This window comes from Nyctereutes procyonoides, unplaced genomic scaffold (genome assembly GCF_905146905.1).
Source record: "Nyctereutes procyonoides isolate TBG_1078 unplaced genomic scaffold, NYPRO_anot_genome, whole genome shotgun sequence".
In the NCBI taxonomy this organism is placed as follows: Eukaryota; Metazoa; Chordata; class Mammalia; order Carnivora; family Canidae; genus Nyctereutes; species Nyctereutes procyonoides.
Genome location: NW_026575142.1, coordinates 44,161,237 through 44,181,447, shown reverse-complemented (window position 1 = coordinate 44,181,447; position 20,211 = coordinate 44,161,237). Strand labels below are relative to the sequence as shown.

The following is a 20,211-nucleotide window of genomic DNA, read 5'->3' as shown; positions in this document are numbered from 1 at the left end:
CGTCTGCCCCAAAACAGGAGTAAAGGGCCTACCATCCTTCCTAAGTTACAAACACTTATTAATAAGTGACGGATGAATAAAGACAGTCCTACCATACAGCTTTACGATTAAAATAGATACGGGTGGGACACCTGGGTGGCTCAGCGGTTAAGCGTCTGTCTTCAGCCCAGGACGTGATCCTGGAGACCCGGGATCGAGTCCCACATCAGGCTCCCTGCATGGAGCCTGCTTCTCCCTCTGCTTCTTCTGCCTGTGTCTCTGCCTCTCTCTCTGTGTCTCTCATGAATGAATGAATGAATGAATGAATGAATAAATAAATAAATAAATAAAATCTAAAAAATAAAAGGATGAGAAATATTTTTAAAAATAAAATAGATACAGGTGCTAGATACTCAATTCTTAAATATTTTTAAAGGAGTTAAATCATTAATTATGATTTGTTGGGTACCTGGCTCCTGGTTGCATAAGAATGGATTGGAATGTTTTTCACAACACTGTCATATGGAAGAAAGTAAAGGGTTTTCCGAATAGATAAACCAAGGTTCAAATTCCAGTTCCAAAATTTAACGTAACTTTGAGCAAGTTACAAAGTCTCTAATTCTTAGTTTCCTCATTTGTGGAATGGAGATAACAGATCTTATCTCACAAAGTTCATATGAAAAATAAAATAAGAAATTATAGACAAGAGACCTGGCACGTAATAGTAGGTAGTCAATAAATGATAGGTATGATTTAAAAATAAAATTTCAATTTCCCTCTCTCTTGTCTCTCCCTCTCTCCTCTACCCCTTCTAAGAATTATTAAGATATTGCATCACAAACCAGAGGGGAAAACCCCATAATATAAGCAGTCCCGTTGTCCTCAGGATGTACAGAATTTTCAGTAAGAAACTTGGGCTCCTCTAGCCTATTATGTATCAGATCATCACCTGTTTGCTTGGCTAACCTCTGGTAAAGGTTAAGTGAAGGCTCAAGGAAATGTCTTGTCACAATATTCACATGGACTTTTCAGCCCTACATTTGCATGGATGCCAGGATCCCAGATCAGGTTTGTCTATTTAGATGTTTGAAACTATGGTGACAGGAGCTATTGAGCCATATTCCACTCACATCACACATAAACAGGTACACAAACATGAGCCTGTAGACAGAAAAAAAGTGACTTTCGTAAATGAAGCAAACACCTGAGAACCAAAGGATCTAGGTTCTCTTAATCACCTGGTTGTTTGCCTCTAATCAAAAAGCATATGTTTTTGTGTACAGCTCTGCTCCTGAATTCTCAAAAGGAGGCAGGCCTTTTTTTTTTTTTTTTTAAAGGAGGCAGTCTTAAGTAGAAAATGAGATACAGGGAAAACATGGTCTTGACAATTTAATAAGATTCCAAACAGTAAGGGTCAGAAATGCCAAAATGAAGACATTGCCAACGTTATTAGGTAACCATAAAGGTCAGTTTGCCAAAAAGCAATGTTAAAAATGCTTCTAAGAGTTTAGGGAGTTGTTAAAGGCGTTATTTGCTAGATGGGATGCTGCCCAATTCATGAATCATGTAATAAAAGCAACTAGATCTTCAAATTTTTAAAAAAGTAACAAAAGGCATTTATTTGAAGGAAATTATTCAAATAAATACGTTCTATATGTTCAAAAATGTGAATGCCCCAAAATCTATAATAATAAAAATTAGGACCTAAATGTTCAATAAGAATGGTGTTCAACCCAACAGAATATCATATTCATTTAGGCTATGTAGAAGCGGAAATATTTATGCTATGTCAATGCTGAAAATACATAATCCATCTCCACTGTAAAAACAACTTTGCAAAAGTTATGCTCATAGACAAGAAACAGAAGGAAATCTGAACAAATGAAAACAGTGAGTGGGTGAGCTTTTTTCTATTCTTAAATCTTTATTACATCTTTTATAACAATTTTAAGGAACCGAAGTACAACTCTTTTGTTTTTATATATAGATCTGGCTCATATAATATTATTACCTAAGTGTCTCTTGTCCACAGAAAACACATTCATTTAATACTAAGTCAGATCTTACCTGGCCAAAGACAATGATAAACTAAGTCTAAAAAAATCCTGCTCTGTCATTTACTAACTATGTAATCCTGGGCAAGTTCTTTCCAAGTTCACTTTCCTCAGGAGTAAGCTATGAATAATGTTATCTACCCCCACAAGATTGTTGAGAGGATTAAACAAGGTAAGGTTTTAAGGCATCTAGGATAGGACCTGGCAGGTCTCAGGGGCTGCACAGATAGCAAGCCCCATCATCACCATCACCACTTTCTCTACACAGCTGCCAACCAACCTAATTGAAAGTGCTTTCCCCTCCCTGTGGCTCGTCCCAAAGAAGACCATGATATCACATGGGGATCCTCCTCTGTGAACATATGAATTTCAGAGGCTTCTAGACAGGAAACTGTCAGAGCAGGGAATGGGTCTTATTCACCTTGGATATGTCCAGCCCCTGCACAGTACCCAGCACACACCATGCACTCAGTAAATGTCTGTGAAAGATTTCAGGAAGTTAAAAACCCCAATATGCTAAGGACAACAGCAAAGCAGGAGCACCACAAGGATACCTGTGGGTTTGGGGTTTTTTAAATTGGTAACAGATATGTGCTTAAAAATAAGCGAAGTGGGATCCCTGGGTGGCGCAGCGGTTTAGCGCCTGCCTTCGGCCCAGGGCGCGATCCTGGAGACCCGGGATCGAATCCCACGTCGGGCTCCCGGTGCATGCAGCCTGCTTCTCCCTCTGCCTGTGTCTCTGCCTCTCTCTCTCTCTCTCTCTCTCTCTCTGTGACTATCATAAATAAATTTAAAAAAAAATAAGCAAAGTACTGTCGTGCAAAAAAAACTGAACTTTATTGGGCTTCTTTATACTTTGTCTATCGTCGTTTTTATTTTTATTTTTAATTCGATGGGATATAAGGGGACCATGATGTTTCCCAAAAATCTTTATCCAAATTAAGGAAAAATCAGCAGAAGTAACCTAAGTTACTTCTGGTTTTAAAGGACAAATTTAGGGTTTCTCCTATATGACCTCACAATCCTAGGTAAAAATCTACAAGTTCCAAATTTCCCTAGAGTCTTACCACCCCAAAAGTATCTAGTTGAGGAACCTGCAGAGAAATTATGCCCTAGGGACCAGTAGGTCTAGGATCTCCAACCAATCCAGCAGCTACTTTCCACTATGGCTATTAACTGGCAATACCTGAATGGACTCTTTTTCTAAATTAAAAAAAAAGTTTTTAATATCTCTTCCCAATTCTACTTCAATGATCCTCTCAGATCCCTGGGAGAAGTGGCTGGGACCACAGCCTTTCCGAGAAGTGACTTACCTAAGCAGCACTGTGGAAGAAAAAGACCCCTAAATCAAACCAGGACTCTGACACCCAGCTCAGAGGTGTCCCGGCCTGACCAGACTGATTAATATGTGGCCTAGAGGTGAGAGGTCTCACTGATCCAGTGCTGTGAAATCTGACCAACCATTCACCATCACAAGAAGGTATGGGGGAAACCTTGAACGCAGACCCTGTTCTGGGGCCTACTTCAGAAGGAAGTGGCAAAATGGAGTTTACTAGAACCTTCTGGCCATTATAGATAACAGCTGGATTATCTGAGGGAGTTCCCTAATAGGCCCATTCCTAGAAATTTCTACAAATGTTCTGTTTCTCATCAAGTATGAATATGAGGGCTAAAACCAAAAAAGTGGAAAGTTAAGCTCTCTGAGGTTTGGTAGTGGTTTTTTGATGTCTCAGACTTCAGACACAAAGAACTTGATTCCTTTACTCCTATTTCTGAAAGCTGATGGGAAGGAGGAGAAATCAATAAAAATGTGAATATTTAAAACTGTTTGAATGACATACCAAAGATACGTACTAAATACATTAGCAGTTATTTACACATCTATATGCATTTGTAGCTTGACTATAAAAAATATGGAAGATTAGGCCAGAACTACATCATGAGTCCTGGGGTATTTTTTGAAGATCCTGGACTCCCTTATATCCCCCCTTCTCTCCTTCTATCTCATAAAATGGTAAGTTTGTATCAGCTGAGTCCAAAAAATTCACAGTCTCCCCTATTGTTATAAGTTATCTTTTAAAAGACAATCTAACAATGTCCCTCTCTAGCTTAAAAACATTGACACAAAAAAAAAAAAAAACATTGACACAGAGCTACCTACTTTCTCCATACACAGCGGCCCTAAGCCAAAAGAAATCCCCAATAGCTCTGTTTATTTAGGAGTTGGGTCCAAACAACTTAAAAAGTATTTATGTTCTAAAGACTTAGTAACTGGGCAGCCCCCGTGGCGCAGCGGTTTAGCACCGCCTGCAGCCTAGGGTGTGATCCTGGAGACCCTGGATCAAGTCCCACGTCAGGCTCTCTGCATGGTGCCTGCTTCTCCCTCTGCCTCTGTCTCTGCCTCTCTCTCTCTCTCTTTCTCTCTCTCTCTGTGTGTGTCTCTATGAACAAATAAATAAATAATCTTTAAAAAAAATACTTAGTAACCATCCGAGAAAATAATATACATAAATGGAAAGACAGAAATGTTCTATTTCACTCTGAAATAACCACAGTCCCTTGTTAATGGGATATGTGGGATATGTACCCTTTTTGGACACTGCACAACTTCTCTTTGAATCAAATGGAACACTGCCACCTTCATTTCCTGTCCCACATTTACTTTCACATGGTACTTGCCTTTTATCATAGAAACCACACACACAAAAAAAAAAGTTGCACAAAGTCACTGAAAGGAATATAGGATACTTCGATAGTAAAACTACACCAGTTAAATAGTTCATGCAATGTTCAAGCATCACTGTTGTTCCCTTGAAGTGTTAAAATATCTTGTGGTGCGCCTGTGAGTTCACTGTGGCACTCCACTGTGCCTCAGAGCACAGTTTGGAATCTAAGTATTAATGGTCCCCAACTGCCTACAGGAAAAAAGTCTAAAAGCATGATATATATCTATACTAAGAATATACAAGATATATAAGAATGTGCAAATAGAAGATACTAGTTGTCCCTAGGGAGAATAACCAAGTAAGCTAGGAGGCAGAGAAGCAAGAAAGACTTACTGTTCATTATCGAGCCCTTTATAACTTTTCAATTTCAAGCTTTATCCAAAAAAAAACTTTGTTCTAAAAATGTTTTTAAATCCTAAATATAAAAAGTGTAAAACTTAAGTGGTTCAAAAATTAATAATTGTTATTGTTGATTTAAACACACACAAACACACACACACACCAGCAAAAACTAGAGCTGAGCGAAGGATCCTTAACTGTGACTTCCCCTGAATGGACAACAAGGTAATTGGGACGAGTGACTTCAATGCTAAGGGGCAAGATGGTGCTCGGGAGACTTGGATAAGCCATTTTGCACCAGCTAATGGTCTCAGTTTCTCTTATAAAATCAACATTGGAGGCCATAATGGAATGATTCAATGAGTTCAATGTCACTGTTGAGCCAGTGAAAAAGGAACTGGTCACAAAATCATGAAGCAACTGGGGAAAAAGAAGCTTCTGTCCAGGAGAAATCATTAATCAGCTGCATCTACTTTGTGAGGAGAACTGGGGCATCATGAGGACATTTCAATAGCGTGAAGAAGTGCTTTCTAGTCAGAGAAACAAAGAGACTGCATGAGAGTTCCGAGTTCTCTTCCTCTCCCAGAAGAGACAACCTCAATGTCCCTCTTGGGAAGGAGTGTGTGCAGAGGCGACTAGCTCCCATTCCCCCTTCTTCCTCAAACAGACTCTATGAAACCAGTTAATAAACTTTATGTACTTTCCAGTCTTTTGTACAGCACATGGTATGGCCACATGTTCAAGTTCTGACAGGGGAGAGGTAACCTAATTGCTGCTTAGTGATCTCCGAGAAGGCCATTAAATAAGGAAGCTGATGACTCACAGGGAGACTATATTTTTTCCCTTCCCCCTTCATCTTTCCTGCTTTCTGGAATGAGGATGTAATGGCAGGATTTCCAGAAGCCATTTTGGACCATGAAATGACCATGGGATTAGAATCATAAGGCAGGATGAAGGGTGAAGCAGAAATACAGGAAGAGTCTAGATCCTGATGAACATGAGGCCATCACATAAGCCTGGATTTGCTGCTTCCCAATATCCTCTATATGAGAGAGAAATAATACCTTATTTAAGGTCACCAATATTTTAAATTTTCTGTTATATAAACCAGATTGAAGCCTATATGGTCTTTTACTTGAAATTAATGCACAGGCCACGTCAGCTTGAAGACCACTATGATCAGTATGACAAGAGAAAAGTGACTGCTGTCAGGGACATGACACATCATATCAAGGGAGCTGTAAATCTGGACTTGCAAAACCAAATTCTTACTGGGAGGAGGTAGGCAACATAAATTTGTGAAGCATCTGGGTAACAAACAATAGAGAGAAATAGGGCCTGGGGCAAGCCCCAAAGTGCCAATGGAGTTTAAACTTAAATTTTTTAAAAGACTGGTGGAGACCAGATAGAATATATTTGCTGGACTGTGAGTTTTAGGTATATTCTGTGGTTTTCTAAGATATGGAACTTTGAATGAGCACATTCTACAGCAGCCTGTAGAAATGGACCTGCTGAAATGAAACAGTAGGTTAACATTCCCAAGAAGAAATGGACGAGGTATGAATCACAAAACTTCAGTGCTTACTTTTGGATTAATTCTTAAAATAGTTACCTTATCATATCCTCTACCACTGAAATGATCACTAGAGAAATCAAACTGCAAGGTCTCTCAAGCACAAGACACAAAGGTAAGGGATATAGGAGGTCAGCTGACTTCTCTATTCAACCAAAGAAAATAATGAAAAATAATACCAGTAATTCAAAATGTTTAATTATTCCCACCTTCAAAAATGCCATGTTGATGTCATTTAGTTCAGAAGTCATATCATCCCTTAGCAGAAAGTAGCCCAAGGCTAAGAACCAAAGCAGCAGGGTCACCTGGGTGGCTCAGCGGTTGAGCACCTGCCTTCCACTCAGGGCATGATCCCAGGATTCCAGGATCGAGTCCCACACTGGGCTCCCTGCAGGGAGCCTGCTTCTCCCTCTACCTATGTCTCTGCCTCTCTCTCTGTGTCTCTCATGAATAAATAAAATCTTAAAAAAAAAAAAAAAAAAGCAGAATATACCGAATCATTTTAGCTTTGGGGCCCTTTCTGAGATGGTTTGGGTTTAGTTGGTTGATTTGAGTTTTGATTCAAAGACCTCAGAGAGGTGGCAAAAACTGGCCAGGGTGGAAAAACCAACTATGGATAAGCCTCATCAAGAAAACCACAATTGTGGGCAGCCCGGGTGGCTCAGCGGTTTAGCACCGCCTTCAGTCCAGGGCGTGATCCTGGAAACCCAGGATCGAGTCCTGGGTCAGGCTCTTTGCGTGGGGTCTGCCTCTCTCTCTGTCTCTCTCTCTGTCTCAAAGAAAGAAAGAAAGAAAGAAAGAAAGAAAGAAAGAAAGAAAGAAAGAAAGAAAGAAAGAAAGAAAGAAAACCACAATTGAAAAGCAGGACAAAGGAAAGCAAGCACGAGGCCTGTGTAGAATAATGGAGAATCAGAACAGGAAAGACATTCAGCTTCATGACTGTTTCCAATGCCTTTACTTTTCAAATAATTAATGTCTTTTCATTACAACAGTAACACGTTTGTTATAGAAAACATGGAAACACATAAAGCAAAAAGAAGAAAATAAAAATCATCTCAATCCCACCACTAGGAAAGAGCTATTATTAACAATCTGGAATATATTTTGCCAGTGTCTTTGGAACCTCAGTTATATATGTATAAGTCTGTGTATATACCCACCCATGTATATACACACATACATACATATACATACATACACACATGTGTATTATGTGTACAGATTTTTTACCAAAATGAAAACATAACATGTAAATGATTTTGAAATTTCTTTCAAACAATAATCCTAGGCATTTAGGGATATAATCTTGCTTGGTCAAAAATTATCAAGCCACTTTTTCTCCTAGCAAAAGCCTATCAGAAGCTTAATATGAAAAATGAGCATGATTACATGATACAGAAACTGGTACTCATTTGCATGAACAAAACTGGCTCTTCTGAATGAGGGAGAATAAAATTACTGCTAGGCACACACCAAAGTAATCATTGCTACAGTCAAGATCCACTAACAGATGATACAATTAGTGTATAAAACTTCGAGAAGAAATAAGATATTAGCATAATCTCAAAGTATTACTCGCAAAGTATTTATTAATTACACCATATCTTCACCAGCAGACACCAGTAGACACCACCTTAACAAGAGATCAAGATTATAGCACCAATATGAAGACATCTTAGTGTCACATGCCCTCCAGTATCATGCACTGAGGAGAGCACATCACCTCTATGGTGTTCTTGCCAAAAATGCATTATCTCAGACTTAGAAGGAAACATCAGACAAATCTGAATTGAGGAACATTCTACAGAATAACCAGCCAGTACTCTTCAAAGTGTCACAATTATTAAAGACCAAAAAAAAAAAAAAAAAAAAAAAGCCTGAGGAACCATCAAAGATTAGACAGGATTAAGAAAACGTGACAACTAAATACAACATGGGATCCTAAAAAAAGGACATTAGTGGGGAAAAAAATGGCAAACTCTGAATGAAGTCTGTAGTTGGGCTAATATTTAAGAAAGAAAAAATGTCTCTACTTTCAAGTCAGTGAAAAAAGAACCAAAACACTCATAATTGCTCTCCAGTCACTGTAAGTATAATTGCTGCAAAACACTAAACCCAACTCTAAGGTGCCAGAAGCATCCTTCTCCACTAGGTAAACACAAAATGGAGGAAGATCATCACAAGCTAAATGGGTTCCTCTTATCATTATATTGTACAAAAAATATAACTGATTATCCCAAATCAAGCATGCACATGCACACACACACAGACTATCTGGGCACACCATTAATAACTATTTACATTACCTAAAAAAATCTTGGAATTCCTCCTTTTTGGTAAAGCTCCACCAGATGCCCCTCTTACCTTCTGAAAAGAAAACAAGAGATTGTTAAAATGCAGCTTACAGAATGGACGATGGGGGGAGCGGGGAGACTACATATTGGTTCTTACAAAAGACCAAAAGGAAATTCTCAACCTTGATGAGAGATTCTAGGATAAACCAGAACTTGACCAGGTCACTGGAGGTAGGCGAAGAGCAATGCTATTTTTCTACCTGACTATTCTCACCAAATTATCAAGACAGCCCTTCTAGAAAGGGAAGTGGAACCAGGGATTAAGATGAACTTGCCATTTCATCTTCAAATTGGTACATGTTGCCAAGAGGCTGGAGCCCATGCCTAATGCTGGGACTACTCTGGAGAGATGATGGTAGCTCCCACTCCCAGAGTGAAGGCTCTTAACTCTCTTATTCCCCTGCCCCCACCCCCAACCCTGCCCCGTGGATCCCTGTGCTTGGTCCTGGGCATGCACAATTACTGTTGAAAGAGCTAATAAATACTGATAAGCAGCACCTGATATTCTGGTTATATTAACCTCCCTGAACATTCTTGGAGCACTAACTAATCTGAGGTTTTGTGTATTTTCTCCCTCTGGTGGAAGTCCCCAGCAGCAACAAAATAAATGCCCACCAAGTGGTTAAGCAAAAGAAGTCCTTTGTTAATTACCCTCTGACACACAAAAAATTTTACTCTCAAATAGGATTATAAAAATTTGGGGGGGCAGCTCGGTAGCTCAGTGTTTGAGCATTTGCCTTTGGCTAGGGGCATCATTCTGGGGTCCTGGGATCGAGTCCCACATTAGGATCCCCGCAGGCAGGCTGCTTCTCCCTCTGTCTGTGTCTCTGTCTCGCTGTCTGTGTCTCTCAGAGACACTCTCATTTATTTTATGAATAAATAAATCAAATCTTAAAAAAAATTTCTTTTTAGGGCAGCCCAGGTGGCTCAGCAGTTTAGCACCGCCTTCAGCCCAAGGCGTGATCCTGGAGACCTGGGATCGAGTCCCACATCGGGCTCCCTACATGGAGGCTGCTCCTCCCTCTACCTGTGTCTCTGCCTCTCCACCCCCCTTCTCTCTGTGTCTCTCATGAATAAATAAATAAAATTTTTTTAAAAAATTTTTTTTGTTCTGGGTGCCTGGGTAGCTCAGTTAGTTGAGCATTTGCCTTTGACTCAGGTCATGAGCCCAAGGTCCTGGGATGGAGCTCCACATTGAGCTCCTTGGTAGTCTGCTTCTCCCTCTCCCTCTGGCCCTCCCCCACCCCTGCTAATGCTTTCTCTCTCAAATAAATAAATAAAATCTTTTTTAAAAAGTTTTTGTTTCAAATGGCCAAAATCTTATTTCCACAGTTTGTTCTCTCAGTTATCAGGAAAGAGCACATTTCCAGTACATGATGGTGTGAGGGTCAAAGCCCAGCATCTTTTCAAGTGGTCACATGTTATGGCAGCATCAAGGCCTTGTTGCTGCTTTAGTTTGTTTCCTTATCAGTCTTGAGTCATCTTTGCCGCATTTTACTATTTGGCATTGAAGGCTGACTCATCTTTGTGATTTTCACATTAAGTTTTTACAGCTTCTACTATAATTTTATTGTTCACATTTTAGGGATGTGAAAATGATTGAACACTCTAGCTCAAAAACCTGCCTCTCCAAATACCCATGCCAAATTCATGTCACCTCTCTTGGAATCCCCCTCCTCCAAGGTCTCTGAGCTGCTATTCCTCTCCCCAACACATGCCTGCCTTAAAAACGGGATGAAATAAAACCTGTACCAAAGGCACATTTAGCAGTCCTGAAGGCCACCTGCAATCTCTCTACTGAAGTTGATGGCATGCTTCTAATTGTTCCACTGTCTCCTCCATTCCTGCAGGATGGTGGAGGGAGCAAGAAGGAGAGGGGCTGCATGAAGACGTGCTAGAACACGAGGCTCTCCCAGATTTTGCCATTCACACCTGAGACTTGGATTAGATCCACTACCTTTCAGGAAAAACAAAAACAAATAAACCCACTAGGTCTTCCTTCCAAAGACCATTGCCTCTGAGCCTGCTCAGTTTCCATTAGAAATCAACAGGGTTTGAGAAACAGGAACCCCTTAGTTAGCAAACATGAGTCTGCCCATAGGTCAGGCCCTGGGCTGGCAAAGAGGCTGCAAAATGAATGAAGACATGCTTCATCCCTTGAGGAGCCCACCTGCAAAGTAGAAGAGCATATATGCAGACAAAGAGCACAATAGATTCTGATGAGTATTAAGAAATAATGTAGAAAAGGTTGAATCAGAAGGAGGAAATGACAGTTCTGGGGAGGTTGTGGGAAGCACTGGTCAGGTAAGAAGAGCAGCAGGTCTGGCATTTAGCAACTGTTCAGCAAATATTTGTTCGATGGATGGATGAAGGAAGATGGGTGGGTGGATGGATGGATGGATGGATGGATGGATGGATGGATGGATGATGGATAGATGGATATACAGATGATGGACAGACAGATGGATATGCTGACAACATGGAATACAATAGGTATGAGAGGAATGAGGCATCCCAGAGAGAGAAAACAAACAGCATGGACAACGGTATGAAATCATAATGTATTTCAGGAAGAAGTGGTTTGATATGTCTAGAGCACAAAGCTGATGGAGTAAAAGTAGAGTCTAAAAGGCTAGACGGGGGGCAGCCCTGGTGGCTCAGTGCTTTAGCACCGCCTTCGGCCCAGGGCATGATCCTGGAGACGGGGGATCGAGTCCCACGTCAGGCTCCCTGCATGGAGCCTGCTTCTCCCTCTGCCTGTGTCTCTACCTCTCTCTCTGTGTCTCTCATGAATAAATAAAATCTTAAAAAAAAAAAAAGGCTAGAAGGGGGGTAAAAAAAGGCTAGAGGGGCCAGATTACGAAAGACCTTATAATCACATGCAAAAAAATCTTGGACTTGCTCCTGCAACGAAGGAAGATACCAGAGATTTAAGCCTCAGAGTCCCACAGATCCACAGATACATGCATTTGAAAATGTCACTCTGGGTGCAGCATGCACACTGGGGGATGGCAGGAAGCAAGTTCGGAAGAGAGGAGATTAGTCCAGAAGCTAAAGCATTAGTTCTTTTAAGGGATGAGCCCTCAGACAAAAACAGCAGAATAGAGAGGACAGGATGGACTTCAGAGCCATTTGAGAGGTCCAGATAACTAGCCATGGAATGAAAGCAGAATCCAAAAGCTTTCCAGGTCTCTAGAATTCAAGACAAAGGATAACTCTAAAAAAGAGGATTATTCACTGAGTCTGGGCACAATGAGCTTGAGGGACTGTGAGGTATTCAAGTAGAAAAAGCCAGGTTAGAGTCAGATGGTCAGATCTTTGGCTCTGGAGAGACACTGATTAGGAAGTGAGTTCAGAGACAACGGTTAAACAAGGAAGCAGACAACACCGATGATGAAAAGCAGCTTCTGGAGAAAGATGATCAAAGGGCACCCGAAAAAGTACGGATATTTAAGGAGTAAGTGAATGAAGAGATGCTAGTGAGACAAAGTCACAAAAGGCAGCCTGAAAAACAGGAGGAAGCCAGGAGAATGGTGCCAAAGAAAGCAGGAGAGGAACAGAGTCAAGAGGAAAATAAGTTCAAATATTCAAAAAGCCAAGTAAAATCAGGGCTGAAACATATCCACCAAGTGTGACAACTCAGCAGTCACTGCATCCCTGGCAGTTTTTGTGGATTAGCGGGAAGACTGACCCAATGGCAATGCTGAACTTCCAGCGAGGTATATTACAGACGATGAGAACAGGAAAACACGTTTATTAAGGGATGGGATGACCAAAGGAGGACACAAATCACAGGGACAGTCTTGTGGTATGTTTTCTTTTAAGGTGGGAGGAAACAGCCAAAGGAGGGAGATGTTGAAGAAAAGGGAGTTAAGGAAAAAGCAAGTTTCCAAGGAGGAAACGGAGCTGTGAGGACAGAGAGAATATAGCTTTCTGCTGGGATGTGGGAACCAGATGCAATGCCTCCCAGGAGGCAAGACAGGAGGTCAGGAAGATGCTGTCCAAGGTTCCTGTTTTCTCAAGTAAAAGTACAGTCAAATCATTTTTTGAGGATGATGAGGGAGGCCTTGGTAGCATTCTGAGGGCTGCATCCAGAGTCTGGAGTGGGAGAAGCTTCAGGCTCCAGTGAGTGGGCCTAGCAGAAGGGGGAAGGCCAGGAGTTTGACATGGTTCCAGACCACAGTGGTGTGAAGTTGCTCGCCAAGAGCACTCGGAAGCCAGGATGACGCTGAAGGAATAACTAGCTGGAGCTCTGGGAACAGTTAAAGAGGCAAGACGAGGGGATAAGGGTCCCATGAGGGCACTGGTGGCAAGACAATGTTTCAAGTCCTGAGAAGCAGTCTCAACAAACAGGGGAAGTGGCCACCCACAAATTGCAAGGAGGGAGAACAGCAGAATAAAATCAGAATAAATAAGAGCTAAACTGAGAGAAAGTTGTGGTCGGAGAGTGAAATATTTAACTGAAAAGCTCAGATCAGAGCTAACCACACAAGAGTATCAGCATTCTGCAATTTTACCACAATCTTTGTGAGCAAGTTATCTCAAGCCACTTAGCCTTGGTTTCATTTCCTACTCCCAATGCTATCCTAAAACTTCATCATTTTACACTAAGACATATGTCTTGACAGAGTGGACCTCACAAGAATTGCTAGGTCCCACATAACAGAAGCAGTGAATGTAAATCATGTACTATCAAACCAACATTAGATTATTTTAAAGCTAACCGTTGAGTTGATGGTTTATCTGACCTCCTGGCCTTTCTTCCTCCTCTTCCTCCTACTCTGCCCACTGTGCAATTGGGAATCTCTCCTTTGTCTGGAACTTAAACAGAGAACATATGAGATAGGCTAGGCAAATGATCAGATGAACTCCAAATCAGCACTGACTATTTAGAAGTTCCAACACAGTCTAAAAACTTTTAGGACTGAAGTGAAAGCTGAATAGTATTGCTGAGTAAAAAAAATCAATATTTGAAAATGAATAACATCCCCAAACATCAATAACCAATTAAAATACATGAAGAAGTAAAAGTTAGCAGTAACAATAGTTACAAAAATTACAAAGTACCTAAAAAAATTTTACAAAATACAAGCTCTTTTATTTACAATTATAAAATAGTATTGAAGGAGACAAAAGAGAACTGAATAGAGAGGTATATTATTTTGAATATTCATTCAATACATATTTATGAAGCACATACTATGTGCTTGGACTATCAAGTGCTGAGGACACAGAACTAAAAGAAGACAGGGACAGATAAAAGTCCCTGCCTTCATGAAGCTTACTCGATGCTGTGGATTATAGACTAATCTCCAAATTCAATGTGATTGTGATCAAAATCTCAACAGGATTTTTTAAACTAGGTGAACCGACTCTAAAATCTACATAGAAAAAGGAATATCTAAATCCAGGGAAGTTCTGGAAAAAGTGCTTGCACTACCAGATATCAAGGCGTGCTGCACCAACGGAGACACAGAAAAATAAGATCAACAGAAAAGAATTGAGAGCCCCAAAATACACCCGAGTATGAATGACAAGTTAAACTACGAAAAAAAGATAGTACTATAAATCATTGAGAAAGACTGCACTACTCTAGGAATAACAGAACAACTGGTTACCAGTAAGGGAAATTTTAAAAAATAGATTTCCATTCTTCATACAAATACAACAATAAATTATAAATGGATTAAAGTCCAAAAATGTTAAAACACACATATGCTCATGCAAACACACATGCACTTCAAAAACAAAAGTATTAAAAGAAATATCATTATGACCTTGAATTGGGAAACAATTTCTTAGATGAGATACAAAAGGTATAATTCATAAAAGTTTAATTAACTAACATCAGATTCAAAACTTCTATACACAATAATTCATAAATGAAGCAAAAAGTCAAGCCACAGACTTTAAGAAAATAGGAAAATCAGAGAAGAGAAAACTAGGATGGCCAATAGACATATATGAAGATGTTTAACCCTTGCAGAAGGAAATGCCAATTATTTTAGATGCCGCTCCACAACCATTTGATTAGGAAAAATTAAAAATCTGACCAAATGTTGGTGAGGATGTGCGAAAACAGGAATCTATAATCAATGCAGATAGGAGTATAAATTGATGCCACCACACTGGGGGAGAATTTGGCAATACCTAGCCAAAATGAAGATAAGTACTCCCACAAGCAAGCAAAAAAAAAAAAAAATTCAGAATGTTCATCAATAGGACAAGAGAATAACAAATGACAAGGTACTCATTAGAAGGAATGACAAATAATAAAATGAATTAAGTACATTGAGATGCATTGCAACATGAACAGATTTCAAGAACAATATGAAAAGGGGAAGCTCTACACAGAATTACATGTAACAGTAAGATAGTATTTATCTATATCTTTAAAACACATAAAATCCTTCTACATATCATGACTATCCATAAATATTTTTACATAAATAGAATATAATGACTACATAGGAATAAGAATAAATTCGCAGCCATGGTTACTACTGAGGAGGGAAACAAAAGGGACTTGAGCTCTCAGGAGAGGTCTTTCTCTTGCTCAAAAAAAAAAAAAAATATGAAGCAAAAATATCCAAATATTTTTTATTTCTGATTTTGGAATTTCTGACATGACTTTGTGTACTTGTCTGTATTTTTTACTTAATTTTTCTTCATTCAGTCAACTCATGTCTTGTTAATACTAACTAGAAATTCGGAGGAAAGGAAAAATTAAACTGGGTAAGGTAGGGTGTGGGCAAACATGGACTTCTGCAAACGGCCATGTTTTTGTTTCCTATCATCAAAGGGAATCAGTAGTCACATGGGCAAAGTAAAACTTCCATATGCTAAGCCACACCACGCAACCGTAAGGGAAAGGTATCAAGGCCGGTTCTCCCAACATGTATCTCACCTCTCGCACATGTCTCTTCAGGTGCATGTATACACTCTGTCCAGTTTTTCGAAAATGTCTTTCAACATGTTCCCTTCCAAAGGCCAAAAATGTATTCATGCATACATAGAGTCCACCTTCAGAATTCTAGGAGAAAGAGACAGGTTACAAAATTAGCCAAGAATACCTTGCAAAGTCATTTAGATACTGAAAAAGGGAAGGGAAGGAGGGTGAATGATGAAGACAAGGCCCAGCAAAAGGCCACCTGGCTGTCATAGGCCCTTACGATGACCCTCCAGGGCTCCATTCCACCTACAGTAACAGCTCCGGCCCCCATCCTGGGGTCCAGGTGCTCCCGGACACGTGCACACAATCTCCCAGTTGGGGGGAGAGCCTCAGAGGCCCTAGGAAATAAACATGCTTGTCTTGACTCTCCAAAACTGGGGTAAAGGACAATAAAGCAAAGAAGTCTGGCAAGTGATCCAACTACCACCACTGCAGTGGTTTATCAATCATTCTTCCTCATGGATCAGTGTAAGTCTCTAGGAAGATAAAGTTCTATATTCTTTTAGCAGGACAGGGTTCTTCGATTCAAACATTTTCTTCCTTGGGTGATACATGCTATTTGATGGTACCCATTACTAAACTATGACAATTTAACAAATCAGTAATAACTTAATGAGTAAATAATAAAGGATAGAGTCCTATAATAACCCTCACTACATATTTTTGCATGCCCAATATGGGCCAGGCACTTCTCATATGTTTTTTCTAATCCCGACAATACGGCAAGCTTACTATTTTTGCCATTTTACAGATTAAAAAAAGAACTAAGGATGAGTCACTTGCCCAAGTTCACACAGCTTGGAAGAGTTAAATTAAATCTATTTCTCTTTTTATCCTTCTATGCCACATTTCAAATATTATTTAATTACAGACATACTGGCACAATGAACAGTCAAGGATATTTTTCACATTTTATTTATTTTAAAATCTATTTATTTATTTATTCATTCATTCATTCATGAGAGACCCAGAGAGAAAGGCAGAGACACAGGCAGAGAGAGAAGCAGCCTCCCTACAGGGAGTCTGATGCGGACCTCGATCTCAGGACACCGGGATTACAACCTGGGCCAAGGGGAGATGCTCAACCAAATGAGCCACCCAGGTGCTCCTTGTTCACATTTTAGATGCTTGATTTTCTATCCCAATTTTTTCTCTCATTTTGTTTACTATACTTCTCTGTAAATTTTACCTATAAAATTAGTCATCCTTGGGGCACCTGGGTGGCTCAGTCAGTTAAGCATCTGTCTCTTGATTTTGGCTCAAGTCACGTTCTCCTTAAGATCTTGCCCCGCGGGCAGCCCCAGTGGTGCAGCAGTTTAGTGCCACCTGCAGCCCAGGGTGTGATCCTGGAGACCCTGGATCGAGTCCCGCATCGGGCTCTCTGCATGGAGCCTGCTTCTCCCTCTGCCTGTGTCTCTGCTACTTCTCTCTCTCTCTGCATCTCTATGAATAAATAAATAAAATCTTTAAAAAAAGATCTTGCCCCGCATTGGGCTCCATACTCAGTGCAGTCTACTTGAGATTCTCTCCCTCTCCTCTTCCCCATCCCCCTTCAAATAAGTAACTAAAATCTTTAAAATTAGCCATCGTTTCCTCAATGAAAGTGGATTTTAATTAAGCTTTTATCATTCTCACCCCAACAAACAATTTATAAACAGAATTTTTTTTTAAAAAATCGTCAGAATTGGGACGCTGGGGTGGCCCAGTGGGTGAGCATCTGCCTTTGGCTCAGGTCGTGATCCATGGTCCTGGAATTGAGTCCCTACAGGGAGCCTGGTTCTCCCTCTGCCTGTGTCTCTGCCTCTCTCTCTCTGTCTCTCATAAATAAATAAAGTCTTTAAAAAAAGATCTGTCTGAACTGCCAATAAGCACTTATCAAAATTCCTTACGTTTTAGTAAAGCACACATTCAACATCAAAACAGGCACTGGGGCAGCCCCGGTGGCTCTGTGGTTTAGTGCCTCCTTCAGCCTGGGGTGTGATCCTGGAGACCCAGGATCGAGTCCCACATCAGGCTCCCTGCATGGAGCCTGCTTCTCCCTCTACCTTTGTCTCTGCCTCTCTCTCTGTCTCTCATGAATAAATAAATAAAATCTTTAAAAAAAAAAAAAAACAGGCACTGATGCTCACTACAAATATATGAAAAACAATTTTTAAGTTCCAATAACTCAAGATTGTATATTTTTTTAATTTCTAATAAAATCCTCCAACATGGATGGTATCTATGGTTTTATAAACCAGACATAAAGAAGCCTTACCACAATGAGGTTATTACAACAGCATTAGTTCAGATATGTGCCTATTATTGTAGCAAATACATTGCATAAATCAAGAAAAAGAAAAAACCATAAAGATTACAAAGAAATAGGTAAAATGGTCTCAATTTGCTGATAATATATAGTCTATAGGGAAAATCCTTAAAAATCTACAAACTACTAACTAGTAACACTAACAAATCTAGCAAGGTCACGGAATACAGATTCATGGGAAAAAATCAATTTCAATTTTCTACTCTGGCAGCAAGCATCTTGCAAATGAAATTTTTAAAACTTGACTATAAAATAGCATCCAGAAAACTCAGTTATTCAGCTTATGCTTCTGGATAACTTTTTCTCTTTGAATGAGATCATTTGAATAAAATTAGAAAAGTTTTTCAACTAGAGGCAACATACTATATTCATTTGATCAACAGATTAAATCCTTCTTTCAAAAAAATGTTTTAGGGCAGCCCCGGTGGTGCAGTGGTTTAGCACCACCTGCAGCCCGGGGTGTGATCCTGGAGACTCTGGATCGAGTCCCACGTCAGGCTCCCAGCGTGGAGCCTGCTTCTCCCTCTGCCTGTGTCTCTGCGCCCCTCTCTCCGTCTCTATGAATTAAAAAAAAAAATGTTCTTAAATACACATGTTTTTTGCATAGTTATAACCCTTAAAAAACTTGCATCATTAGGTCAGTTATTCATTAGGCCCAGTAAATTGAGCACCATATGTTGTGATTTTAAAAAATAACATTCCCGTTCTCTTCCAATAAAATGTAATTCAATCAAAAAGACTTTAAACCAGAAGATATGCCAGGGAAAATATAAGATTTGTAGCCAGCGTCCTGAACTGCCATTAATTAGCTCTGTAGCCTAAGGCAGGTAGTCATTCAGTCTCTGAGCTTCAGTATTTTCCTTCATAAGCATTGCTGCACAATAATTCCCACCTCACAGGGTTGTGTTAAGTTCAAAGAGGATGAGGTACATTCTGTGCTGTAAAGCATTATGCAAACAATAGCAATTATTTATTATGAGCTACAGTTCTATGTACTACATGTATGTTCCGTTATCTCAATTATTTTATAATTGAGGGAAATAAGCAGAAGGAGGAAAACAATCAGTCTGACAGCCACACAGGCTGGGGGCAACAAATATTAATCTATCAGAAAAATATATTAAGCAACTAGTGAGAGAACCAAGAAATTACCAAGTGGAAGAAGAAAACTGTTCAAGTATAGCATTTTTCTGGAGAAAAATACAATATAATGCAAGAGTTTATAAAGTAATCCCTAAAATAATTGTAAAGTCTTTGCTAATTTCCTTGCCAAGAGTTTCTGACTTATTAGGGAATTTGATAAAAATTTAATATACCCCAAACATTCATTCTCAATTTCTGGAGTCACCTGATATTGTCACAAAGTCCATAATCTGAGAGGAAAATGCTTTATTTTATTTTATTTAAATCCTTTTGGCATCAAAGATCATCATTTTATCTTCAGATACAAGCCTGGCCTGTGACTGACCTATGTGTATCACCCCCACACTGCCTCCCTTGGCTCTCAGGTCTTTTTTTTTTTTTTTAAGATTTTATTTATTTATTCATGAGACATAGAGAGAGAGAGAGAGAGGCAGAGACATAGGCAGAGGGAGAAGCAGGCTCCATGCAGGGAGCCTGACGTGGGACTAGATCCCGGGCCTCCAGGATCACGCCCTGGGCTGAAGGCGGCGCTAAACCGCTGGGCCACTGGGGCTGCCCGGAAAATGCTTTAGCACTCAAAGGCAAATGGCCTCACTAGGGAAGGATTCTATTACAAACATCCTCGGGTCTCTTCCATCCTACACACGGCTGGCCTCTGAAGCAGCAGCTCTGAGATGGGGGCACTGCCCACAGGACTTGCCAGCCGTACCAAAACTTCAGGACACTGAGACACAAATCCCTTTAAAAGCTACCCCATATACAACAAGCGCACACTTCAGTCTA

General features: G+C 40.0%; 1 protein-coding gene across 1 annotated transcript in view; it reads right to left on the bottom strand.

Annotated features, from left to right (window-relative positions):
* The window catches only part of USP13 (ubiquitin specific peptidase 13), a 114,457-nt gene that overhangs the window by 74,431 nt on the left and 19,815 nt on the right, over positions 1-20,211 (bottom strand). Inside the window, exons 2-3 of the mRNA XM_055308155.1 lie at positions 15,933-16,058; positions 8,978-9,038 (exon numbers count right to left, since the gene is read on the bottom strand). Coding sequence (XP_055164130.1) covers positions 8,978-9,038; positions 15,933-16,058 — 187 coding nt within the window. The remainder of the gene's footprint in view (positions 1-8,977; positions 9,039-15,932; positions 16,059-20,211) is intronic.